The sequence below is a fragment of the Marmota marmota genome, unplaced genomic scaffold (assembly GCF_001458135.2).
Source record: "Marmota marmota marmota unplaced genomic scaffold, marMar, whole genome shotgun sequence".
NCBI lineage: Eukaryota > Metazoa > Chordata > Mammalia > Rodentia > Sciuridae > Marmota > Marmota marmota.
The window spans coordinates 5,548,625-5,564,518 of NW_026000242.1; the positions used below are offsets into that span (position 1 = coordinate 5,548,625).

Sequence of the window (15,894 nt, forward strand, 5' to 3'; positions counted from 1 at the left end):
GGGGCGGGAGGATGCAGACCGGCAGCAAGCTGGGGATCCCGCGCCAGGGACAGGAGGAAAAGTGGGGCGGAGAGGGAGGAGAGGTTCGAGGGAGGTAACTCCTGAAGGAAAAGTGAGAGGTAAATATAGAGGCCAGAGGTTGAAGAGCCAGGAAGCTGGAGTGAGGCCAAGTGCAGGTTTCGCCCAGGACTCTCTGGGGTTAAGTCTGTGGCGGAGGTCTGGGGTTCAGGCCAGTGTCACCTTGGGCCAGTCACACCCTTTGGCCTGGGATGACTTATCTAGAGAATGAGGAGGATGTCCTTAGTGACCATAGAGGACATTCCGTGGTTCTACTGAGGAAGAGTAGAAGAGTGGGGGCCCAGTGGGTTCCAGGTAGGTCACTAGGTTCAGCTCTGGACCTCAGTCTCTACTGTGACAAGGTCACCCAAGCTGGGGACTCAGGTCAAGCAGTGCTCTGTGCAATACAGGCAGCACAGTCCAGATCCTGTCTCCATCCTAAATATCTACTCTTCCAGTCCCTACTCCCCAGAGCTCACCCCCATTGACCCAGGCTGGACCAAAGCATTGCCCCTTCCAAACCAGCCCACTTCCTGGGGCACCCAAGTGCCCTCTCCCCCAATAAAATACCCTTTCTATCTGGAAAACAGTGCCATCTGTCTCTGGTGCCTCCAGGGACAGGCTGAAGATTCTGAGCCAGGCTGGTACCTACCACCCAACTGGAGCCCCAGAGAGTTGCTCTTGTCCCAAGGAACTGACCCTGGACACTAGAATCTTAGGGGACACACCACATTCACCCTGGGACACAATACATGTTAGGCAGCTCACACATCCCCACACCAACTCTCAAAGACATACCAACACTGTTCAGTCACATTGACACCACATCAATTGGGCACAGGGTCTCACAAACACTCCATTCCACACAGACCACTCTTATGTCTCACACACATTTATTCTCATGCACACATTCTCCCAGGCCCCACTCCCTGTCTTAGTTTCACTCTTACTCGGGAACAGCTATCCTTTTGCTCAGACCCTGGAGAGACTCTTAAATAAAGTTAATCTCCAGTGGTGCTTGCCTGTGATCCTACCTACTCGGGAAGCTGAGCAGGAGGATCTCAAGTTTAAGGCCAGTCTGGGCAACATAGTGAGACCCCCATTTCAAAACAAAATAAATAAATAAATGTAGCCAGTCGTGGTGGTGTACACCTGTAACCCCAGCAACTCAGGAGGCTGAGGCAGGAGGATCACAAGTTCAAGGCAGCCTCAGCTTAGAGAGATCCTGTCTCAAAATAAATAAATAAATATATATATGTATGTGTGTGTGTGTATGTATGTGTATGTGTATATATATATATATATATCACTGTAGCTCACTGGTAAAGTGCCCCTGGGTTCAATCCTTAGAATATAAAAAAGTGTGTGTATGGGCTGGGGCTGTAGCTCAGGGGCAGAGCACTTGCCTAACATATGTGAGGCACTGGGTTCAATCCTCAGCGCCACATAAAAATAAACAAATAAAATACAAGCATTCTGTCCATCTACAATTACAAAAATTTTTTTAAAATAATAAAGTATGTGTATATACACACATACCAGCCTCCTTAGAGAAATAATGAGGGAAATTTTCCACCCTTGCTGAATAGCCGATCACCACACGCAGTCACTGCCATGTTACACACACACACACACACACACATATGAAACTTATTCCCCTTCTGAGGGAAAAAGGAAAAACCATATAGGGTCAAATGCAAACTGAGGGGAGGTTTTAGAAAACAAAACCTCCTCAAGGAAGAGTGATTCATAGATCTGGAAACTGTGATGGCCAGCTGGACAGACCCAGGCAGGCAGAGGATGCCCGCCAGTGAGAACCAGGGCAGGAGACAGACACAAGGAAGTGGGAAAGCTCCAAGGCGTCGCTTGGCCTCTCCTTTCTTTGAACCGTATTAGTCAAGATCTTCATCAATCTCCTATCAGAAAGCTTGGAGTCTTCCCTCCCAATTTACAGAAGGAATAATTGATAACTGGGTGGGAGAAGAAGAGGCCCAATGTCCTGGACTCCAGAGAGCACACTCCTCTGCTGGCCCCACACAAGCCCCTACCCACCAATGTGGGGTTTTGAAAGTAAAGGACGCTTGGAGGCAAAGACTGGCAGTGTGCATCAGGAGCAGAAGGGGACCTCCTGTCTAGACAGCCAGCGCCCTGAGCTGTGTGGCTTTCTGGACCCTCCCCTTCCTAGTCCCCTCCCTGATCTTTCATGTGGTCTGGCTCTGTGATCCCAGGGTGGGGCAGCCTAGACCCAGATTGAGATTCTGCCTTATTTCCTTGGTCCTATTCCCAGCTCCACCTCTTGCTCTGTAGAGGAGAGGGCAGCACGGGATGTGCCAAGATGCTCCCGTACTGGGAGGAATCAAGGTCCCCCTGGGTTCCTCACTTCATGCTCCCATGTTCATAGCTCTAGGATAAAGGTTGGCATCTGCTCTCTGCCCGCCTCCCCCCTCCCCTGGCCCAAGCATACTCCTGCTGGAAGAGCCTGTCACTGCCATCTCTGCCTGTCATGAAGTGTGTCTCTCCAAGTTGCCCATGGCTGGGCACAGTGCCCAGAATGATGTTTCTAAGGCCTGGCCCAGCCAGAGCAGACTCCTTGTTATTCTCAAGACCCCCTCTGTTTTTTAAAGAGGAGGGTCCACTCTATAAGGCCATATAAGAGAAATAAGACAGGGAAAATCCCCCCTCCCCGCCACCCAGTGCTAAGGATGGAATCCAGGGCTTCACACATGCTGAGCAAAGGCTCCAAAACTGAGCCACAAAACCCAGCCCTAAATAGTCCTCACAAGCATCTGCCCACCCGAAGGCATATGGCCAGTGAGTTCTCATATAAACACTGAAGTACACTCATGGGCATTTTGGTACCATCAGTCCTGGATTCACCCCCACACCCACTTGAACACACTGATCTATAAACACAAGGAAAGACACAAACAAATGCAGAAATACACAAGCCTAGAGTCACAAACATATCCGGAGATACATAAACACACTCCTGTTACACAGACACACAGATAACACATGCACCCCGAGCCACCCAGTTCCCAAGGAAACGCACTCCCAAGAATGTCCGGAGTGGGGCCAGGCAAGGCTGGGCTTGGTGCCTTGCTCCAGAGATGAGACAAGGAAACCCTTAGCTCCTGGAGCCCAGGGAGGGGGAGGGCTTCGGAGAAGAACACCCATTCCTTTGTGCTTCCGCCTACCCCTCCACAGGCTGCCAAGCTTCTGAGACAGGCGAGCCCAGACAAGAAGGCTACTGGGGGGTGGGGGGTAAAGGGAGTTTAGGGTCAAAAGAGAGTGGGAGGGTACATACTTGGCAGGGTGGGCTTCTGGCTGAGGAAGGGGGGTCACTGGGGCCACAGGAAATGCTTAAAAATTCCATCATGGCCTCAGGCCCGCCCTCTTCTCAGGGAACTGAAGATGCTCTGGGAAGATCCAACAGAAGCATAGGGAGCACTGCTCACAACTACCCTGCTCACAGCACCAGGGGCAAAGGTGTTCTTAACAATGGAAGCAATGGGATTGGGGGCTGGGGAGTAAGGGCTGGGCCACCTTTGAACTTTGCCCTGCTTCTCCTTATTTCTCTGCTGTCTCACCTGCACGCACCCAAATCCTGGAGTAGATGCTCCCTCTGAGACTGAACCGGACCATCAGGAACCAGATGGCATCATGACCAAAGCCCCATTTCCTGGGTTTCTCTTTCTCAACCAGAGTCAGAAATCCTGAAGCCCTAGAGAAGGCAAGGACTTGCCCTACTGCTGCTGCTGGGGACCTGTCTCTCTGCAGTCTGTTTCCCTACCCTGTGCTCACCTCAGGGGCAGGAGGAAGGAGTGGGGCATGGTCATTCCCAGGCCAATTTTGAAGAAAATGGCACTTAAAGGCCCCAGGCATGTGAATAGAAGGAGCTTGGGAGACAATGGAATGAGTGGGATTTCCCCTGACAAAGGGCTTCCGACCAGTGAGAGTCCCTCTGTGCAGAGCCAGGCATAGTCCAAAGCTCTGGTCTTCATTATAACCTCACCTCTGGCCCCACCCACATCTGCTTTTCTTATTCCTCTGATGGAACAACTCACTGTATGAAATGATGCTCAGAACCTAGTTTCCAGAGGAACTTCCACACCTGGCCTGTCAAAGTGCCACCTGGCCAGCCCTTTACCAGCCTAATAACCATCGTAATTAGGGGTCCTTACACAACAGGGTCTCCCTTGCATAAGAGAATGGCTGGTGCTTTGGGAAACAGAGCGGTGACCATATTCATGACAGTCTTGTAGCAGGAACAGGCACGTCCTCAGATTGTGCCATCAGACTCGGCTAACTTGCCCCATTTCCACAGGGGTTTCATCTTCCTCAACAGCTTCTCTAAATTCCCTTTTGGCATCGAGGAACAGTACCATTGATCCTCTTAAGACTGCTGTTCCACTTGCTCTCTCCCAACAACCATTAACAGCCACACACACTCGCTCCCAGGCCCTCTGACAGCAGGAATTAGAGCCTCTTCTCTCCGCATGGTGTGGGGAGGCAAGGTAAGGATACCCAGAAAAGAAAAGCAGGTTGAAGACAAGTCTGGCTGCTGGAGGGGTTTTGTAAGTCCAGAGGCACCTGACTATGACCATTCAGGCAGTTACCATGGTAACCACCACGTTAGGTTTCCCCTACACCCAGCATGCACAAGCTGTGACCAAGAGGCTCCCTCCTCAGTTTAGGGGCGTCAAACCTTACCCTGAGTGAGCCGGGTAGGCTGCCGGATGGGGAGCCCATCAATAGTGCAGGCATTGCCACAAGGATAGAGGGTAAGGGTACCCTGCAGGTTCTCAATGTAGCAGTGCTCTGGAGCCAAGCCTGGACCCTGAAGTGAGATGTCTCTGGCTGCGGAGCCAATCACTGTTCTCCCTGAAGACAGAAGGCAAACTAAATCAGGGGACTGTCCAGGCGGAGGAGGCAGAGAGAGCAAGAAGGGTCACTGTGGGAATCCAGGGAGAATCTCTGCCCACCACAGCTCACCCCTCCTGGGCCCCTGAGTCTGGTTGAGACTGTAAGTGACAAAAGCTCTTCTCAAACAGAAAACTCTGCCTTGGAATGGGAAGGCACAAAGGGCACAGGAGCCAGACTGAGAGAGTAGAAAAGGAGGATACCTCCTTTAGTTTCCCTACCCACTAAGTTCCTTTTTCTTTTCCCCCTTCTGGCTGTTCCCTTTTCTTGCTCTCCCCTTTTCCTTCTGCCACCTGCAACCCATCCCTTCCCTTCCTTCCTCTCACCCAGTGCAGCCTCTCCCCCAGCCCCTCCTTGGCAGAGTCCCTGGGACTGGTATTTGGAGAATGTGGGGAATGTAGTATCACCCAGGCAACAGGTGCAGCCAGGAGAGAAGAGGGGAGGGCAGAAGCTGAGAATTATAGGGAGCCACGCCAGGGCCTCCTCTTGGGAGATGGAGCCCCCTCTTCCATCTCACCATTCTCCACTGGTCCTGCCTCTCACGCAGGCATCATCATGGAGTGGGATCCCTTTTTCCCTGGGACATACTGGTTGCTAAGAGCAATGTGCTCTCCTTCTTGTTTCTAAACTGATCTTTAATCCTAGAATGGAGCCAGATTATCTACCAAAGAAGGCAGGCGGTCTGGGGAAGCATTGCTGAGACAAGGCCAGCATTGCTGGCAGAGGCAGAAGGGCCCCCAACATATGCAAGGGAATGGCCTCCAGAACAGAATGCCTGTAATGATGAGGGTGGGGAGTCCCTGTCCACGCTTACCTTCCTCCAGTGGCAGAAGGGTGATGGCTGTGCTGAGCCGCCCGCTGCCCAAGCTCACCAGATGCGGTTTGTCCGTTTGCACTTTCAGCCCTTTGCCTGTCTCGATCAGGTCCAAGGGTCCTTTCTGCAGGTAGTGGGGGTAGGAGATGAGCATCATTATAGACATTGGGCCAGCACCTTACCACCCTAGTCCCAGTCGCACCAGCATTCTCTCCAGCCCTTGTCCCTCTCTCTCCAAAGGGCTCTGAGGTGCTGAAAGGCTTAGCACAAAATCTTACACAAAGCATTATTCCACTAAATTGTAATTAGATCTGAATCTAGGCCACTAACTCGCCCCACTGGATTTATCTCAAGTCTTGGCTCAACTGCCCCTTTTGTCTATTAAAACAGAAACAAGGAGAGAAGGGGGGGGCAGAGCACTAGGTAAGGAGGAGGGGGCACTGTAGAGGAGGGCCAGCCCAGCTCCTTTCAGTTTTGTCCCTGGCTATCTACCTGGCTGCTGCTTGCCCCTACTAAACTAAGCTACAAGGAAGGGCGGAGGCGTCGATCCAGGATCCAGCCCAGTGATACAGTCCAGGGACAACCTGTAAACCGCTTCTGACTTTCAAAGGGGAGTTTCTAGGTGAACCAATTAACCTGATTCAGATAAAGACTCAGCTGTTAATAGGCTTGGTAACTGGGGAAGGACAGAGAGGAACAGAACTGCTGCTCTCATCCTTAGGCTAGGGCCACAGATGGGTAGAACAGCTGAACACATCCCCATCAATAACCCTCTTACGCCATGGCCCCAAACCCACTCACCTGCACCACAACCTGGGTCTTGCATCCAGGGCCTACCTGGCTCCTATTGAGAGCATCCATGGTCCTAGGACTCCAGAGTTCCTGGGGGCACAGGATAAAGGTGAGATGGGGAGCTCAGGGTAGAAGAGGGAAAGAAATAGGCTCTGTGGCAGGGTTCTCAGGGCCGAGGCAGCAGCAGCTACCCTCTCCTCACCAGCCACAACACAGCCACCACACCATACCAGTCCTGGCCCTTGCCAGGGTAAACACAAATAGCCTAATAGGGCCTGGCCTTCTTTCTTTCTTCTCTTTTTTTTTAAAGAGAGAGAGAGAGAGAGAGAGAGAATTTTTTTAATATTTATTTTTCAGTTCTTGGCGGACACAACATCTTTATTTGTATGTGGTGCTGAGGATCGAACCCGGGCCACACGCATGCCAGGCGAGTGCACTACCGCTTGAGCCACATCCCCAGCCCCTGGCCTGTATTTCTGTGCTTCCTTGCTCTGTGCTACCTAGAACTCAAATCTTACCAGCTGAAGACCCCCAGCCAACTGGACCCTTAAGTAGGTTGGGGGAAATCCCACTAATGGGTGGGTAGAAGAGCAAAATCCAGGGAAGCCCCTCCAGGGACACCAGTAGACAAAGAGTCTCCAGGTGGGTAACTTAATTGAAAAGGGCTCCATCCCCCATCCTTTCCTTTTCTTCCTCTGCCTCTTTCCCAGGGGTCTCAGTAGGATGTTTTTTCTTTCTTCCTTCCTTTTGGGAGGGGGTACCAGGGATTGAACCCAGGGGACTTTACTACTAGGCTCTATTCCCAGCCCTTTTTATATTTTTTTAGTTGTAAGTGGACACAATACCTTTTTTTGTTTTTTTTAATGTGGTGCTGAAGATTGAACTCAGTGCCTCATGCATGCTAGGCGAGCTCTCTACCACTGAGCAAGTCCAGCCAACCCTTTTTATTTTTTGAGACAGAGTCTTGCTAAGTTGCCCAGGCTAGCCTTGAAACTTGTGATCCTCCTGCCTCAGTGTGCCCTCTTAAGTTGCTGAGATTATAGGCATGAGCCATTGCCCCAGCTAGCAGGATGTTTTCTTAAAAGAGACACAGGAAAAACACAGCTATTCTTGCCATCTCTGTTTATCTCAACTCTTATGTCTTCTCTTCCCCAGAAAGCAACCTCACCTCAACCTAATCAGCTAAGTCTCAATGGTGACTATTACTGAGAATGTAGGACTATTGTGTTCTTACCTAGCTTGGTGCTGTAGGAAGCTTAGATTCCAGAACCAGAACTTGAATCCCCACCCACCTACCACCACCACCCATCCCTCTTTCCCTGGTTTATGATTCTAGTACCTGAGAAATGTGAGGAAGAAACTTTGTATGTTACTGTGTGTCTACATGTCCATCATCTGGCCAAAGTGTCAAAGTGAGAAACATTCATTGGCTGCTGAAATATTGCCCGGGAAAGCTAAGGGCTTAGGGAGGTAGATAAGGAAAGCAGGGTGTCCTTATACTGTTTCTTGCTGCCATCTACCAGGTGACTTACAGAGGAAGTAGGGGCAGGAGCCAGCATTCCAGGAAGTGTCTGACCCTGGCAAAGGGTCCCAAGGGCCTCAGTCATGGAGCTACTAAATTTATCCTCCCAGGTTCCACCCTTCCGGGCCAGGACTACATCATCTCCGTCACCATTTCCAACCAAGCTGGCGGAAGAGAGGCCGGAATAGTGCCTGGGGCCCACCCCAAGCTTGCCTGGGAAGAGGGAAAGCAAAGGCCATTAACACACCAAGCCCCAAGCTGGCTTGGCATCTGCCCAGGCATCCTGGCCACAGGGAAGTTTCCAGGGACAGATTGCTATCCTGCTTCCTTAGACTCAGGAAAATCCCTCAGCATTTTCTGAGGGATAGAGACAAGAGAGTGGATTGGGAATGGGGAGTTTATGTAAAAGAATGGGTAAAAAAAATTAAAAAGGACACAATGGTGAAGAAAAGGCATCATCCTTCTGTGAAGAGTTTTATTTTTATTTTTATGTGGTACTGAAGATTGAACCTAGGGGCATTCTATCATTGAGCTACACTGCCAGCCCATTTTATTTTTTATTTTGAGAGAGGGTCTCATTAAATTGATGAGGTTGGCCTTGAATTTGTAATCCTTCTGCCTCAGCCTTCTGAGTGGCTGGGATTATAGTCATGTGCCACCACTCTCAGCTGGAAAAAATTTTAAACTGGGATACTATAGCCTTAAATTCTCTGCTGACTTTATTATTTATTAGCTATAAAATTTTGGACAAGTTATTTAACTTCTCTGATTGTCAAGTCAATCTTCTATAAAACTAATAATAATAATTTTAAAAGATTGGATTAGTGTTTGCCTGAGGCTAAAGGTAGAATAGAGAGTGAACAAATGGGCATAAAGATTTTGAGAGGGTTGATAGAAATGTTTTAAAATTAAATTTTGATGATGGTTGCACAGCTCTGTAAATATACTAAAAAACATTGCACACTTAAATTGGGTGGATTTTATGGTATATAAATCACACATCAATAAAACTGTTAGTTTTAAAAAAAAAGATTGTCTGGAGATTCAGTATTTTACTAAATGACACTCTACAAAGTGCAAAGCACTATAAAAATGCCAGCTCTTATTATGAGTTGTGTGACCTTGAGCAAGGCACTTCACCTTTCTGGGCCTCAGTTTCTTCATCTGCCACCCTGGAGTGTTTGTCACTCTGAAGCCTTTCCTGTGATCATTTATTTACACCAAAGAAATTCAAGTGGAGATAAAGAATTATGTTGATGGGGAATAAGAGTGATTAGATGAGAGGTGAGAATGGAACAAGGAGGTGAAAGGAGAGGGAGAGATAAGGAGAGAGTTGTAGGAAGAAGATAAGAGAATATGTAGAGACTGGGAGGTGCAAGGCTGTGGCTCCAGCTCAGAAACCTAACCCAAGTCAAGTGTAAGACATCCAAACCAACCTGCCCCAGCACCAGAGCTGCGTTGACTTAGGGGTCTCGCAGCGCCAGAGAGAGCGGCCACCTGGGGGCGTCCCTTCCTCAGACCCCAACCCCAGCCGGGGCGGCGAAGCGGCTCTGCGCCCGGGCGCCCCCAACTGGCTGGCCCGCTTCCGTCCCACCCGGCTGCTACCCACTACCCTCGACTGTAATTACTCACCCGCCCCGGCCTCTGCTGCCTTTCTGGGAAACTGCCCCGCCCCGCCGCCAGAAAAAGGCCGCTGTGGTGTGAGTCCCACTCTGGGGCAAGGAAGCCGGCTCCCACACCCTCACACAGATGCCCAAATGCCTCCTCCGGAGCAAGGTGTGGACGCCTAACTGGCCAGATTTGGAGAGCTACAGGGAAAGTCCACGACTGCGTCGAGGAGGTCACCCCGGACTGGCCCCATTGGCCTCCTCGCCTAGCGGGAACGCGCGAGCAGCTGGGCAACACGGGACACCGGTCCCAGCCTTGTCTGCCGAGTGGGGCGCTCAAAGACTCCCCTCGGGACCTCTGCACCCGAATGAGTGAAGTGAGGCCCGGGCCAACCAGCTCTGGCACCTGCAAGCACTGAAGGAGGCTCCTGGGGCTCCCAGTGACGCCCGAGATGCGAGCTCTATAGCCAGCGCCGAGGGAAAGGCCTGTCCCCCGTGGGACCACTGCTTGCGACACCCAAGTCTTTGCGGGTCACTTCGGCGCTCACCTTGGTCCCGGGAGGCCAGCCGAGGCCTCGCCCCCAGTGTCGCATGGCTGTGGCCGTTGGCCTGCGGCGCCGAGCTGGGGTCCTCTCGGCCCGCTGCGGCTTTCGCCTTCCCGGGCACACATCCGCCCTCCGGGAAGGGCCACAGTCAGAGGAAGGAGTCAGGACAGGAAGGAAACTGAGGCTAGGAGCCCAGAGGGCGGGACGCCCGAGCGGGGCGGGGGTGTCCAAAGGCCCCCAGAAAGGAGAAAACTTAAATAAGGGCGTCTGCGAAGGGACTGGGAGGGGAAAGCGACACGCGGGGGGTTGGAGGGGGACGTTTAAGAGTGAGCCTGGGGATAAGAAAAAAATGAAATCAGAGGAGATTAAGTGCAGAGGATGGCGGGGGAGAGACTGAGGATAGACGATGGGGAAAATTGGGAAGGTCCCAGGAGGTAGAGGGGCAGTGGAGGGGGTGACCGTAGAGCGGTAGGTAGGCGAAGTGGAGGAAAAGAGGGAGATTAGGGGCAGACCAGCGGCCCCACAAGTGGGGGAGAGGAGATGCAGCCAGATGACAGAGGATACAGCCCCAGTAAGAGATGTGAGTGTAGTTTGGGGGTGTGATTTTTAGTTGGGGGATGCGGGAAAGGTTCATCTCGTTCACCTCTCTGAAACCGGCAGGTCGCGTGGGATTTCCGTACGCTAGAGGCCCCTGTCACCCTCTTGGTTGCCCTTCCCCAGGCCGCCGGGTGGGACAAGGCGGCAGTGTTGGGCTGACTGCCGCACTGCCCCGCCCGCCCTGACTTCGGGACAAGAGGCCTTTCTTTGGTTGGGCAGGGAGAAGGAACCGCTTGTTTGCGCGGCGGGGAAAAGGAATGGCCCCTACACACAGCAGCTTGCAGCTGGGCAGCTGCAGGAAGGGGACTGGCATGTGTGAGGGACTGCATGTGTGAGTGAGGCTGCCTGTGTGGGTGGGGACTTAGGTGTGTAAGCGGGGCAGCGTGTGAATGGGGCTGCGTGAGCACGGGGTACGGTTTCCTATACGTGAGTCGTGCAGTGTGAAACGTGTGGTGGGGTCTAGGCGTGTTAGGGTTTCTGCGTGTGTCCCAATAGCGAACGTAGCACAGGGGCTGTGTGTATGTAACGCGTGGGAGTGGAGGGTGGGGAGCTATGTGTGTGTGCTGTGAGGATGCCCGACGTGAGAGCTTGCGCTTGTGTGACAGCTGTGGATGAACCCGCCGTCGGATGAATCAGCCCCCGGGAGCCTCCGGGACCGCTGAGCTAACGGGCCCAGAATGCAGCCCCGCCCCGGCGCCCGGGGTCCCCCGCCGCGCGGTGCGATAGCGAGCCAAGTCCCGGCTAACGCGCCCACCTCCGCGGAAGCGTCTGGGGCGCCTCGGCAACCCTGCGCCCGGCGGCCCCACCCAGTCAGTCGTCCGCCTGCACTTCCCCATCCCGGGGGAGCCCGATGACTTGGCTCAGCCTCGGCTCGGGGGAACTCCGCTAGGCATTCGGATCCAGACCGCGAAGGCGTGGCGAAAACCTGCGACTTACTCTTTCAAGGTGCCCCATGTGGCCTCCGGGACCCCAAAAGACATGGGGTCTTGAAGAGTGCCTGGGAAACCTCAAACGCGCTTCCCATCTCCTGGACAGCCCCAAGGATCCCTCCTGGACTCCCGTTCCTCCGAGCAGGACTCCTTATCCCTTCGAAATCTATCAAGGCGGCTGACCCAGGGACAAGAGCGGATACGCCACTGGGGATCCCCCTTCCTGTGTTCCTGCTTTTGTCGGAGAAGTTGGTGTGGGCTTTGGAGACAAGGGCACGCACGCACACACGCCACCGCAAATGTCCGTCTAGCCGTGGTGGTGCCTAAAGGAGAGTTTGGATCCGCAAATCTCAGAGTCCTTTTGGGGGGGGGGGGAGTCCACAAGGGCCCCCTCTGGCGGCAACGTTGGCAGCGGCTTGGAAGGGCAAAATCAAGCTGCTCACGGGAAAGTATCGAAGCTGACTCCCACAAAGCCCTTTTCATCTCCACGCACTCACCTGAGATGTCCCCTCCTTCCCTACGGGTTTCTTCCGAGCTCCCTACTCTAGAGCTGATCTCGCCAGTACCTGGGGACTTTCCCTTATGCGGTCCCAGCCGTGCAGTGAACCTGCCGTGAGAGTAATGAGAGGAGGTGCGCTTACCTCGAGGGGTGAGGGGGACACCGGTCCCTTGGCCCGGCTCCGCCGCGGCGGCCTCAAACTGGGGAGAACACTGTTACTTTTCCTTGGGAGTCCTCTGAGTCAGGAGGGAGAGCTGAGCCCTGTCCCGCCCCCCACCCCCGCGAGTCCCCGCCCCCACCCCGTCCTGTCAGCCTGGCCAGCCAGAGAAGACGCCCTTGTGGGCTGGAGCCCAAGGTCCCCACCCACCCTTTCCCACAGCAGCACCTCCCCCCCGCCTGCACAGCGCCCGCTTTGTTCATCTGTACAGCTGGCTCTCCACCGCCACTGCCACCACCACCACCACCACCACCACAGCACACGAGCACACAGCCTTTCCTTCCGCCCTCCCCTCTGGACTCTCCTAGACCACCCTGGACCCCTGTTTTGACGCTGTTTTGAGAGGGTGTTTTTGACAGCTTGCGCTCCCTCTTGTCTCCTATTCTCTTCTCTGTCATCTTATATGCCTAAAACCTCCACTGGTTCCCACTGAACCTCCTAGTCGGCGCAGCCCCAACATACTCTCAATTCAACATTTCCTCCAGAACATCTACTGGGGACACCTAGGTCTTCCCTCCTTACCACCTCTCCTCACTCCATTCCAAGGCCCACCATGAAAAGCCACAAATGAGGTTGAGAACCCTGCATATGAGGCTTCACAGTTTCCTAAGAATAGGTAAAGAAGGCATGTTAAAGTGCCACGCAATCTGAAAAGCAGAGGAAAGCCAAGTGGAGTTACTACCACCAGCTCCCCATTAGCTCCACCCCACCACAGATCTACTGGATTGAGGTTGGGCAATGGGGAGGCAGGCTAGAGACACACACAAGCCTATAGTAAGTTGAGTCTTTGAAGAATGAGGGTTAATAAGAGAAAAAAAGAGGAGCATTAAACACTTAAGAGCAGCCTAGAAACTGAGCCTGGTCAGTCATTCTCTGTCTCAATCCCCACCTAGAAATTGAACACTGACAGTGGATCCTTAACTTGCAAAGCCAACTCTTGCCTCAGGAGACTGGCTGGGAGGCCCTAGGGAGCTGAACTCAGCTAGAGTGGATCTCTTTAACCTGAATGCTATAGAGGGACCCCAGAGACTCTTCCTGGCTGAAGGAAGGAGCAGGAAACCCCAAGTCTAGCCTAAATTCCAGCTGAGTGGATAGCAAAAAAATAAATTGTCTTTGAGATGGAAAAGCCTTGTTCTGATCTGGTGGTTTTAGTTTCTGCCCTCTCTCCCTAACCCAGAAACAGCAGGAGTCTGAACAGCAGGAATCCCTGGTCACTCATTGACAGGGCTAGCATTAGCAGGGGGCCCTTCACCACCAGAGACTGATCCAGCCAAGCAGTGGACAAGAAGGGGGAGAGGGGAGGGTGCTTTTTGTTGCTACCTGTTCTAAGCAGTGGAGGTGGGACAGTCAGTTTCCAGTACACACTGTGGGTACCAGGAAACCTCAGGAGTTGGGAGGCAAGCCTCGTTCTTCCTCTGTTCATACAGTTTGAGGTTCATGAAAGGACTTTAACTCTGGCCAGCCTTCATGAAGCGGTTCACAACAGTAATTTTCAAGCTATTCTGTTGTGTTTAAAAAAGAAAAAGAAACAAAATTGTTGTATCCCATATACCAACACCCAGCATTTGTGGAGGGGCTCAGATTGGGGTACCTCAGAATTTTTCATTTCCAACCCTAGCTCCTCTTTACTGTCTCGGTAAAGAAGAATTTCAAGGAATAATTGAGCTGATCATAGAGGCAGCTGCTGCTGAGGCAGGGGGTTGAAACAGCACCTAACTGTCCTCACTGTCCTCCCAATCCAGGGACCAGCTGACCCCTTGATGAAGGCTCTGTGCAATGTGTCCCCTCTCCTGCTGTGTTGGGTCTCTATGTTCCCACAGTAAGAGCACTCAGGGGACTGAAGACCTACCGCCCCCATCCCTCCACCCTCTTCCCACTCCACATCTGGAGCCCATCAAATAACTCAGTGCTTTCTCACAGTTACGCAAGAGGTCGAGCAGCTGGGAGCTCAGGAAAGGGGGAGGAAGAGAGAAGAAAGCAGAAAACAGCTTTCCAGGCATGCTTCAGACTTTCCGAAATGGAAGCAGGGGGAGAGGGCAAAGACTGGGTGTGGAAGGAAGAGTGGATTTTTTTTCAAGGCCTCTGCACTTGGCTATGAATGTCAGGAGTGGATTCCACACTCCTCCTGCCTTTGCTTTGGCATATTTCTCACTCTGTCCCTCTTCTCAAACTGCACTCCCTCTACCCCAAAAAGAGGTGATTGTTGCTCACACAACTAGCAGTCCCTGTAGATATACACACCCTCTCCCACAAAGCTATCCCTTTCTGACTTCTTTGGATTCTGTACTCAGGCATCATTAGTGTTAGGTGTGGTAGCAGCAAAGATGCCAAACAACTCCTCGCTGCATTCAACTTGGGAAAATGTTCAAACTTTGTTTCAGTGGCTGCAAAGCAGCAGAAGCTCTTTTCTCAGCTTGTCCTAGAAAAATTACACAAACCTAATAGATCTAAACTGAGTGGGAAATTTGGGCAGGACAGATGACTGGTTCTGTGTCTGGGGCTTAGGATCTTCCTGTGGGCTGTAAAGAACAAGCATTAAAGGCTTGGGGTACACATAGTGGTAGAAAGCCTGTTGCATTAGCTCTAGGGCCTGCCTTCAATTTCCATCATCAGACTCATTTGGACAAAAGAATGGGAAACAAGACCTGTTTCCATTTCTCTTTGCCTTGGATTTGTAATGCCTTTCTTTCTAATAACTCCTGTCCTGGTTTGGTAACCAACCTGATGTTTCCAGAATTGGATTAAACCACTTAGGAGTTAAGTAGTTAACATGGCAAAAACCTTCTTTTTTGGTGAAGAATGGGAGAAAGTGCCTGGTAGTTTGGCTTCTTTTGTTTGTGAGAGGGAAAACAGCCTGGAATGGGAAAGTTAGTCTAATTTCCCTAAAGGCCTACCTTGTATTTATCACTAACTCCCCAGGGTAAGATAGAAGACATTTATAGAGATGGGGTCTGCCCTTGGGTAACGGGAATGCACAGCAACCAACCTACTTGTAGGTATAATAGGAATTTCAAAGCTCTAGAGTTGTAAATATACTTGCCAAATGAGGTAAGAAGAGGGAATGGACATGTATGTATGTGTATGTGGTGTTACTATAAGATAAATGTGCTTAGTATAGAGGAGTCATTCTGAGTTTTTGCCTCCCTGCCCCCAGTACTAGGGATTGAACCCAGGGCTTCACACATGCTAGGCAAGTGTTCTACCACTGAGCTACATCCCCAGCCTTATGTTTCATTTGATTCCCCTGAAGCCTACCTGAAAAGAAGCCATACTCTCGGGCTGGGACTGTAGCTTAGTAGCAGAGCACTTGCCTAGCATGCATGAGGCACTGGGTTCTATCCTCAGCCCACATTAAAAAAAAAAAAAAAAAAAAAAAAAAAAAAAAAAAAAAA

General features: G+C 51.8%; 1 protein-coding gene and 1 long non-coding RNA gene across 19 annotated transcripts in view; one reads left to right on the forward strand and one right to left on the reverse strand.

Moving 5' to 3' along the window:
- LOC125613967 overlaps positions 1-11,270 on the forward strand; it is a 24,402-nt gene extending 13,132 nt beyond the window's left edge. Inside the window, exons 2-3 of the long non-coding RNA XR_007344599.1 lie at positions 2,202-2,212; positions 11,232-11,270. This is a non-coding gene — a long non-coding RNA (uncharacterized LOC125613967). The remainder of the gene's footprint in view (positions 1-2,201; positions 2,213-11,231) is intronic.
- Positions 1-12,546, reverse strand: part of Phldb1 (pleckstrin homology like domain family B member 1) — a 47,265-nt gene extending 34,719 nt beyond the window's left edge. For 6 of the 18 annotated variants that reach the window (XM_048795954.1, XM_048795955.1, XM_048795950.1 and 3 more), the window contains exons 1-4: positions 10,264-11,238; positions 6,596-6,676; positions 5,795-5,918; positions 4,771-4,941 (exon numbers count right to left, since the gene is read on the reverse strand). In XM_048795954.1, coding sequence (XP_048651911.1) covers positions 4,771-4,941; positions 5,795-5,918; positions 6,596-6,676; positions 10,264-10,308 — 421 coding nt within the window. In that variant the 5' untranslated portion in view covers positions 10,309-11,238. Of the gene's footprint in view, positions 1-4,770; positions 4,942-5,794; positions 5,919-6,595; positions 6,677-10,263; positions 11,239-12,427 lie in introns of those variants that run through there. The other 12 variants (XM_048795951.1, XM_048795953.1, XM_048795949.1 and 9 more) reach the window with 12 other exon arrangements.
- Between the last annotated feature and the right edge of the window lie 3,348 nt (positions 12,547-15,894).